The sequence below is a fragment of the Nanorana parkeri genome, unplaced genomic scaffold, assembly GCF_000935625.1.
Source record: "Nanorana parkeri isolate BGI_ZX_2015 unplaced genomic scaffold, ASM93562v1 scaffold1734, whole genome shotgun sequence".
Taxonomy (NCBI): domain Eukaryota; kingdom Metazoa; phylum Chordata; class Amphibia; order Anura; family Dicroglossidae; genus Nanorana; species Nanorana parkeri.
The window spans coordinates 175,600-186,513 of NW_017308002.1; the positions used below are offsets into that span (position 1 = coordinate 175,600).

Sequence of the window (10,914 nt, forward strand, 5' to 3'; positions counted from 1 at the left end):
GAAAAAAAAACCCCACAATTGGGCGGGGCTAGCAGTGACAGCTAGCTCTGCCCAACGGTTTCCTATTGGCCGGCACCTGCTAGAGTCTTCTAGCAGGTGACGGCCAATGAATAACAACTGGGCAGAGCCGGCCATGACGTCACAGCCGCCTGCGCCCAGTGGTTATTGTTTAATGACAGATCAGCGTCCCCAGGTCATTTGGCGACGCTGATCTGTCATTACAACTGGGCGGAGCCAGCCGTGAGATCACAGCTGGCTCCGCCTAGCTGTCATCTGCGAGGCGTACGGCCGGCCTTCGGTTTAGTCAAGCCGAAGCATATGCCTTTGACTCGGCTGAGCCAGTCGGCCGCCTTAGGCAGCTGTATGGGCTATAGCGAACCGAAGGGCTCCTGCAACCGAAGCTAGCCGAAGGATCGGCCGAAGGCTACAGCTGGATCCTTCGGCAGCTTTGTGAATAGACCCCTAAATGAAGTCCATATGATTGAATAAACAAGTCTCTTCCTAAAGGGGTCCATCAGCCAAAATGTTGTTTAAAGCCGAACACCAGGCAGACAGGTTTTTTTCTTTGTCTTTCTCTACAAAGCCTGGCCAACCTACGCACCCCATTAAGGCCCCGTTCCCACTGCGCGATATGCAAATTGCGCGTTTGTCGCGCGATTTGCATATTGCGCGACATCGCGAGATTTGCCGCGTGATATCGCGTTCAAGCTTGCATTGAGCAAGCTTGAATCGCGGCTAAATCCGCTCCAAAAAGGGTCCTGCTGTAGCGACACACGACCCGCGACAGCAGGACCCTTTGCCCCATTGAAATGCATTGGAGCGTGGTAATTTGCCGCGATATCGCGGGAATTAAATATAAATCGATTAATGTGAACGGGGCTTTAGGCTCCAGGAAACCGCTGGTGCTTGGCTGGGCTTCTGTCCACCCCCAAATATAGTATTTACGAAACGTCCTGCACACGGCTCCATGTGCCTAAAGTTCATTGATCAGAAAACACATATAGCTCGTGTAAAAATAGCACGCTAACTCGTTTCAGCTGTAAAGGCCTTAATCATAGCCGTTATGGCTGACACAAGTTGGCACTCTGCTAACATGCCCATTACCGCAACACATGCCAAAGCACCATGGCAGCTCAAACTTACTAATGGAACACATTTGGGTTGCAGTATATGGTAAGAAACTACAAATGAATGGGCTGCCTTAATAAAACGCACATTAAGCCACATGTATTAACACAATGAAAAGGAATAGATAAGTGTGAATAGGTCCTTAGAGGTTTTGTCCCTGACCCAGCCTGTATGGGGACAGTGAAAGGATAAGCAGACTAATGAGCTCATCTCTCTGATCAGCATGCTCCTTGTTAGTACACAAGTAGTGCATTAAAGCCGATTGGCTCCTTTTGCTGCTTCTCCCTCCCCCAGTTTGAGCTCTGCTATACAGTGGACTGACACCAAGTCAGATTCAGATGCTTGCACTGCAAAAAATGCATCCAATGATGTAATAATGAACAGAGCTGCATTCACATGTGTTGTTTATTTGCCCAACTACAGCAGGGATGGGTTTTCAGGTTTCGGATGTCCGTTTCCCGTTTTCGAAGATATTCCTTTACTCCCTATTAGGGATGAACCGATACTAGTATCAGTATCATTGCCGATACCAAGTATTGGGGCGATTAGTCGTACTCGCCCAAATGCTCCGATAACGGAACTTCCGTCAGAGGGAGATTTCCTCTGACCGGCAGTGCCGCAAGTGAACATGAAGCTGGCTTCCCAGCCAATCAGGAAGCCGAGGAGCAAGTCATTACCCACCCCCACAGCTTCCTGATTGGCCAGGAAGCTGGCTCTATGCCGATTGGCTGGGAAGCCGACCTGCCAGCCAATCAGCATTGAGCCAGCCAACCGGGCAGTGGGTAATGGCCTGCCTCATTATTGGCCGGGAAGCCGGCTCCATGCTGATTGGCTGGGATGCCAGCATGACACGCTGCCCGGCTTTGTGATTGCTCGAACTGAACAGGGTACAAAAAAATCTTTCCAAAGGGATCACAGCAATTAACACATGTTTAGGTAGAGTGGGAAAGGAGTTCTAATGGGAGGTCCCAACCCTTCAAGGATGGATTTTCTGCAAATGTATACGGTGTGCTGTATGCTGCGACATGTATTCTTGCAGACCTGAAAGTTACTAAAATGTAAATAAAATTAAATAATATGTAAATACAGATTTACATACAGATATGTACATTTCTGTTGAAGCAAACATACACAAGTCCTAAGAGGGGAAAAAACACAACAAGCAGGGATATTGGCTGCAGGTAGGTTTATTGTAAAAAAATTACACAATTAGTTTACATTTTCAGCATACTTTCAGATAATTCCCAACAAAGAGAAATCAGATTACCGAATATGCAACAGAGGTGTTGCTATAATCTATTAGTCAGTTAGTCATAGCCTTGATGAACTACATTTCCCATGAAGCCTTGCTGGCCACCTGATGGTCGCCTACTCCTGCAACTTTCAAAGTGCAATTGAGAAGCCGTTTGATGACCTGCGTCACCTTTACTGCGATCAGCTGAATCGGTCATTGAAGGCACAGAGTAAGAAGGCATTGTCATCGGTGCTGAGTAAAGTCAGTCAGCTATTGGAAACGTTAGGCCAGAAAGTTAGTACTAGGTGCATATTGTAAGTTTCATTTCAGCGTCATTCGGTTTATATTTGCCTTTACGCCATTACCGGTTAAGCCCGGAATACAAGTGCTGGATGTTCTTGAAGCCAGAATCGTCCGGTTAAAAACCAGATTAACCAGAAAGATTTTGGAAAATTTGTAGCTGGAACACAATCAATTAGGTCTTACTAAAGCTATGATTGAAAACAAAAAAAATTAGTGGACGGATATATTCAGGAGGAGGCGGAGGGCAGTTACAAATTTGCCTTGTCGCTTGAGGTCACATGAGCGGAATGCTGAGTGTAGGTCTTGACCATTCTCTGTAAAAGAAGAACAAGTGTAGTTAGCAATCTTACATTAAGAGCTTCTGAAGGAAGGCCAATTTTTAAAGAAGACCTTAAAAAGGAGAACTATGGGGTTAAGGCTTTTCCCCATAGTTCTCCTTAGGGTAACGGGAGGACTCAAACTAGCGTCCTCCCGTCACCCTAGACTCAGTATACCGCAAGCTACAGCTCGCGGTATACCGAGATGCCGCAGCGGAGCGGATCCCGACATCGATGTCGAGATCCGCCCAGCTGCGTGAGTGACAGCTGGCTCTGCCTATCTAGAGGCAGAGCCAGCTGTACCCGCCCTCTCCCCGTCTGTTCTGCCAGTCAGCGCTGGCGGATCGGGGAGAGGGGAATCCAGCCCCTCCCCTGTCACGGCAGAGAGCCGTGACAGGATCGAGAGGTGAGCGAACGCCGGTATGTGGTCGCTCACCTCCCAATCTACTGAGCCGACCTGTGACAGTCTCATTGTCACAGGTCGGCTAGAACTATGAGGTGAGTGAAAAGCACTCATCTCATAGTTCTCCTTAAACCTCTAGATAGTCAGAGTCAGCTGTCACTCACGCAGCTGGGTGGTTCTCGACAGTATTGTCAGGATCTGTCCCGGCTGCTGCGGTCTCAGTATACTGAGCTTTGGGTCACGGGAGGAGGTCAGTATATGTCCTCCCATGACCCGAAAGAGAACTATGGGGAAAACACCATAGTTCTCCTTTAATAACAAATACAACTATGCTTGATCTGAAGCCAAAAAGTCTATCTTTCTTGGTCATTAAGAGAGCAACTATTGCCATTCAAATGGAGGCCATGTTCAAGCAATGTCAGCGTATAACACAAGCCTGCCTCACAATTTCCAGGAAACTATGAGGTGTTCCATGTAGGAGCAAAAACAGACAAAGCTACAATGAAGCCACTGGCTCCTAGTAAAATGCTGGATATTGGTTCACACACAGATGACAGGTACACTTTTACTGGATCGTTAGGCAATTCTGCCAATGCCAATGTCGGTGTAAAGAAAATTAAAAAAAGAAAGTTGAGAGTAAGCAAAGGTTAGAACCAATGACAGTTTTAGGATCTAGTCTATAAATCAAGTGTTTTTTTCCTGTATCTAGGTACAGCACATCATACATTGATTTAATCTAGAGTTACTAACTTTTTCAATTGCAAAAAAAGACCCACATGTATCTCTGGACTTTAATGGTATTATCTAATTTATTGGACAAAAAAACAAAATGTTCAAAAGATACATTTGAGTCTTTTCCGTGCTTGGGGGCATTTTTTCTTACTTCCTGACCCAGTAAAAAGTAAGCAGGAAAATCTTTAACAGGGACACAGACAAACGGATCTAATCCTTACCCATGCTATAAAAAAAATACAAGGTGTAGGTTGGATCTAGTCTCTAAATGTAAAGCCTAAAATGGGGTTAGGTTCCAATGGATGTACAATCCACAGCTATGCTAAGCATATGTCAGGAAATGTTTGCAGAGAGGGATATGTAGTCAGCTATTGCCAACCGAATTCTTTGTAAATGCCAGTTGTCATGTAGATCCAAAGACTTCACTGCTTTTGAAGCCACTGACCTGGGACAAACATACATCAAGAGTTCTGCCTTCACCTTTTAAGCATGCTTCAATCAGATCAGTGACCCAAAGAGTATTAAAGTCATTGGATTAACACAGCAGCCGGGCATCTATCATCTTCAGAAGGAAATGACAGCCTGTATATACTGCATCTCATGGTATAGGTAAAGTCTGTGCTCCACCTAGTGGAAGGAAATGGCCGCGCTCCTCATTACCTTCTTGCGACCTTCAGCGTTGTACTTGTCAAGCAGAGCCTGGATGCGGCTGCCATAATCGGGGTGAACATCACTGAAATTCTTCACCTGGTATAAAGGGAAATTTAACAGGAGGTCAATGAATGAGGTAAAATCCCAGTTCCAGCCCAGTGACGTCTCTACAATCTTCATGAAACCATACATCATAAAAGAAAACCAGGTAGATGACCCCTTTAAACTGGCACCCAGGTGGACCATTTCATTCTCCAAATATGCTGATGAAAAGCGCTTATGTGATCTTAGCCTAAAAGAACCCACAGACCTATAAGCACTAGGGATGCACCAATACCGGATTTTCAGTATCTAGTACTAACATTTATCTTTCAGTACTCGTAGAGTACTCGATACCGGTACTTCCGAGTCATTACCCGCCACCCGGCTTCCTGATTGGCCGGGAAGCTGGCTCCTTGTTCCCTTGCGGTACTGCCGGTCAGAGGAAATCTCCCTCTGACCGGAAGTTCAGGTATCGGGGGGGGGTACGTATTGGTGTATTGGTGAGTGGCTGTTGTCCACCCCTGCCACCCTTTTAGATACAAGCTAGCTCCCTGATGTTCTCATGCCCCCCATAATCACACCCCAATATTTGTGAAATAAACTTTCCCCGGAAATACATTTTTGTGGTTGGATCTCCTTGTGGGATAGATGAATAGAAATTCTGGTCTTCCTGGAAAAAGGCTACATCGGCTTTCGGCTTCCCTGACTTGTTGGTATGATTGAAGGCCTGGGCCCTTAGTCACATGATCTGTGAGGGTTAACCAGTTTAATTCCAGAAATCACATGACTCAAGTGCCACGGCCTGCAAGGAAGTGACCCTGGAGCAGTCTCTAGTGTTTCGGTTCATCTATCTGCACCACGGTTATGCTTTCACAAACTTAAATGTATGTGTGCCCAACATATACAGAGCCTGGCCACAAAAAAAAAAGTCACATCACCACCTGGATTTAGTTAAGCAAATAAGGAAGAGCTATAGGGGTTGCTTCAGTTGGTCAGGTCTAGGTTCAGCAACATTATGTGCCCCAAAAAAAGAGGTCAGCTGCCTCCCTGAATATACTGAAGGATCAGGTTTTTCCATCAATGGATTTTTCTTCCCTGATGGCACATTGAACATATTCCAAGATGACAATGCCAGGATTCATCGGACTCAGATTGTGAAAGAATGGTTCAGAGAGCATGAGATATAATTGTCACACATGGATTAGCCACCACAGAGTCCAAACCTTAACCCCATTGAGAATCTTTGGGATGTGCTGGAGAAGACTTTACGCAGTGGTCCAACTCTGCCATCATTACTACAAGATCTTGGTGAGAATTTATTGCAACTCTGGATGAAAATAAATGTTGTGACATTGCATAAGCTTATTGAAATGATGTCATGGCAAATGGGTGCAGTAATCAAAGCTAAAGGCGGTCCAAAGAAATATTAGAATGTGTAACTTTTTTGGGGGCCATGCAGTGTACCTACAACATGTCTGTCTATGTATTTCTTCCATACTAAGAATGCCCACACATTAAAATGACACTGCCCCCCTCTCATCAGGCTCTGCTACTAGCTTTGACTTTTACTGCTCTTTATTTATCCATCACATGACTGTTGGCATAGATCATTAATTACCATTTGATCGCTGGTCTGCTTCAAGCTATTCAAGTGGTGAGACTCGGGGGTTTAGAACATTTAGGATGAACAGTTTTCACAAGTGGAAAATATAAGTAATTTACAACTATGACCTACAGGTACCCTTTAATATAGTCCACTGCAGATGGTACTCACAGCTCTCTTTTGAATGAACAGCTGGGCATCCTTCATGTGGCCGGCGATGTTCTCACAGAGCCTCTTGCGCTCTTCTTCATTCAGCACCTTGGTGTAGAAGTCCCGGACCTGCAATGTGGACACATGGTGAGGCTAATGTTATAGACACCCAGTGCAACAGACCTTTCAGAAAATAACGTTTTTTTTTTTACTCCTGTACTAATATTTGTTGGTCTTCTGGCTGAGTTTGCCCATAAAAGGCCCATGCATGCTAGGCTTGTCTGAGCTGGTTGCTCAATCTACGTCAAGACTGCAGATCGAACAAATCCTATATCATGTCTATGGAGGGTTTAGAGAATTAAACAGTCAACTAAGCATTAGTAAGAATAAAAATGTTCACTATTAGGATGTTATAATAATAATAATAATAAAGCCTGATCTTCGAGGATAGCTGTGTGTGCTGTAGATCACTTGTATGCTCTACCACGCAAAATGCAATAAAAACCTGACCTGTGACTGACTGATGCAGGGTTGCACAAGCACAAAACAAAGCCTGCCGCTATTCTGGGGCATAACAGACCTTGTGGCTGTTTAAAAGCTACTGGAAAAGGCGCTCTGAAAGACGAGTCATTCTATGGTATCTCTGTATATACTTTGGATTTCATAAATAGGTCTTTGTAAGAACAAAAAGGAGGTCAGTAAACAGCGCAAGTTTTTAATTCTGGTCATTGTACAGGCTTGTGATCAGGAGGGCATGACGTGGGTTGAGTTTGGTTCTATTAAGAGGAAAGGAACTTCTAAAAACACACACACACACACACACACACACACACACACACAGGGCCTAATGTGACTATGGAATGTGAGAGCGTGATACTTTGATAAATAGAATACCAGTTCTCTTATTGGCAGAAGCCTCAGATACTTCAGCCAAGTATGAATTTTAGATTAGTCAGTTTAAAGGCCAACCCAAAACTGACATTTTTGGTATTAGATGCCAGCAGTCCTCTGTGGACCGTGGCGTGGCAATCTCTATATGCCATCTCCCAGGTTTGACAAGTATTTGGAATTTTATTTCAGATCCATTATTCAGAAAGAGACAGAAGTACACAGATATGTACTGTGGTGGAAGGAAGAGCCTGAGAGATATGAGACTCCAATCACTGATCCAGCCACAATTAAAATATCTTGTATGCATGGGCTGGGGCTGCCACCCTGTACCTGCCGATGCAAGCAGGGCACACGTGATGCCTCTGTAAAAAATACGTCAAGGCAACTGGACTTGCTGTATTTTTCTTGAAGACATTTCACTGTTCATCCGACCAGCTTTCTCAATTCAGAATGACATTGGGAATACATTTATTCCCAGAGAATGTTTGTACAAGTCACTCTGAATTGAGAAAGCTGGTTGGATGACCAGTGAACCATCTTCCAGAAAAATACAGTAAGTCCAGTTGCCTTGACTTATTGTTTACAGATATATCATGACCTGGATGAATGAGAACCTTCACAGACACACAAGTGATGCATTTATAACAGCCACCAAGGGCATTGGGTTGAATAGCCATTTCCTTCAAGCTATACTGCATTAATATGAATGAGGTGTTCTGCCTCTGCCTGCGATAACACAAACCTCCATCTTTCCAATGCCCCCCCTTCCCGCAGAGGCTCCTGGTGATCACCGGAACTTTGGTCAGTCAGTGGCATGTACTGCCGGCTCGCAGTGGCTTTTAATACCACTGGTCGTGAGACTATTATACAGGTGAAACTCGAATAATTAGAATATCGTGCAAAGTTCATTTATTTCACTAATGCAACTTAAAAAGGTGAAACTAATATATGAGATAGACTCATTACATGCAAAGCAAGATAATTCAAGCCGTGATTTGTCATAATTGTGATGATTATGGCTTACAGCTCATGAAAACCCCAAGAACCCCAAATCCACAACCTCAAAAAAGTAGATTATTACATGCAATCAATAAAACAAGGATTGTACATAGAACAATATCGGACCTCTGAAAAGTACAAGCATGCATATGTACTCAGTACTTGGTTTGGGCCCCTTTTGCAGAACTTACTGCAATTACTTTTGCACGATATTCTAATTATTAGAGTTTCACCTGTATAGGATGCCATTGCTGCCCTGTGCTTTTTGATAACCTTATAATGTGATTGTCATGCTTATGGATTGGCTACTATGCTTTCTGTCTCCCTGACAGAGATAAAGAATTCTAGCATGTTTGCTCCAGGACTGACGGAAACAACTGATTGATGCTGCGGGGTCCCTCTTCACCTCTTATCTGTGCTAGGTGGTCCTCATGAATGCAAAAAGTGGTGCCGATGTCATCACATTAACGCTGGTTTACGCATTAATGAGGATCATCCAGTCAAGGTCTATGATGCCCTGCATTCACATTATAACCATAATACTCATCCAGGCTCAATGATGCTGGCTGTCATTTAACCTGGAGGACTGAGGACACCTTGTGGTAAAGAAGTGGTGCAGCAGTATTGAAGCCCAATCTGCTTTTTATTTGATTTTCTAACTTTAAGGCCTTTTTAATCAATACAAATTGAATCTGGACTCGGACTTTAAGCTAGTCTGTACCGATGATCTACTAAAGCCTTCGCTATAAATTGAGGGCTGCTGCTTAACCTACAAAGTGCATGAAGCCATTTAGCATATAAGCCTTTTTTCTACATGAAAACAGAATCTGGAGGACTAATCCAACCAGCATGTCTGCTGTCCAGACATAGAACTCCACACGGAGCGGTCTCCTCTACTAGGGAGGATGATGGTTCGGCTATATAATAGGAGGTGGTTACCTGAGAGACGTTGTCATCATCGGAGCTGTTGTACCGGGCAACATCTGCCGACACCCGGAATTTGCTTTCCCTGGCACAAGGTTGGATCTCCGGGGCGGAGAAGCTGTTGGGGTAATAATTCGGAGCTCCCCCTGCATGGTGGGGAAAAAAACAAGTAAAGATGTTGGGAAACCTGGTGTGAGGATCTCATCTTCTAAATCAGAGAGATTGGAAAAACTGGTCCATCATTCAACTGAAAAACGACAACTCAAATAATTGAGTTGATAAATCCTTTCAAGTCGCAAAAAAAGTTATCCTCTAGAGATCCAATTAAGACAACATTAACCCCTCTATTAGCTGAATGTCAGTACTCACGATCTGCAACTGAAATCACAGAAATGCAAAAAACTATTTTGTCTTGCAATATAGAAGGTAGCAAGACACAGAGGTTACTTAAAGATCGGGACAGACAATGGTATTATAAAAAATTAGAAAAAGGTTTATTTATACATAAATTACAAGACACCGTCACTGCACAGCTTGCAAAAATGCTAAAAAACATGGATGACATTGTCTGCAGACCTCATTCAAATATACACACATAGGATGGACCCCACACATGGCTTCATAATATTAACTATTGACGGGATAGGTGGATAATGAGTATATTCATGTGGATTCACAAGATACCAAAAAAATGAAACAAAAAAGAGATTCTTAAAAGAAGAACTATGAGGTGAGTGCTTTTCACTCATCCTCATAGTTCTAGCCGACCTGTGACAATGAGACTGTCACAGGTCGGCTCAGTAGATCGGGAAGTGAGCGAACACATACCGGCGTTCGCTCACCTCTCGATCCTGTCACGGCTCTCTGCGTGACAGGGGAGGGACTGGATTCCACCCTCCCCGCTCCGATCCTCCAGCGCTGACTGGCGGAACAGATGGGGGAGGGGGCGGGTACAGCTGGCTCTGCCTCTAGATAGGCAGAGCCAGCTGTCACTCACGCAGCTGGGCGGATCCAGACATAATTGTCGGGATCCGCTTCAGCTGAGGCGTCTCAGTATACCGCGAGCTGTAGCTTGCGGTATACTGAGCTTAGGGTGACGGGAGGACGCTAGTTTGTGTCCTCCCGTAACCCTTAGGAGAACTATGGGGTTACGGGAGTTCTCCTTTAATGTTGCAATCACTGTAATCAGTTGTTACTAGCTTCACCACTCTATACAAGGAAATTCCTCTTTCTTGGTTATCAGGATGTACCGATATAGTGATTGCATGTAACCATAAATCATCAGATGATGGCTGAATAGATTGGCCAATTGTGAATTGATCCACACTTTAAAACAAACAAAATCGAGCTTTAATGTGACAATATGTGTGTTAGTTATATGCGTCAATAAAGGACGATCACTTGACCAATTTGTTTGGTGTTTGGTGACATTCTGCTTCCTCTATTGTAGGCCAGTGCAATTTTTTAAAGCCCCAGTCTGTTGCTCTCAAATATATGTCCACCCCCCACATGATTTAAAGGGGGGGGGGGGGAAAAA

The 10,914-nt window shown here is 44.3% G+C and overlaps 1 protein-coding gene across 1 annotated transcript in view; it reads right to left on the bottom strand.

Moving 5' to 3' along the window:
* Nucleotides 1-2,818: 2,818 nt before the first annotated feature.
* LOC108799470 (catalase) overlaps nt 2,819-10,914 on the bottom strand; it is a 26,484-nt gene continuing 18,388 nt past the window's right edge. Inside the window, exons 10-13 of the mRNA XM_018571331.1 lie at nt 9,393-9,523; nt 6,585-6,692; nt 4,778-4,864; nt 2,819-2,979 (exon numbers count right to left, since the gene is read on the bottom strand). Of these exons, the coding sequence (XP_018426833.1) occupies nt 2,914-2,979; nt 4,778-4,864; nt 6,585-6,692; nt 9,393-9,523 (392 nt within the window). The 3' untranslated portion in view covers nt 2,819-2,913. The remainder of the gene's footprint in view (nt 2,980-4,777; nt 4,865-6,584; nt 6,693-9,392; nt 9,524-10,914) is intronic.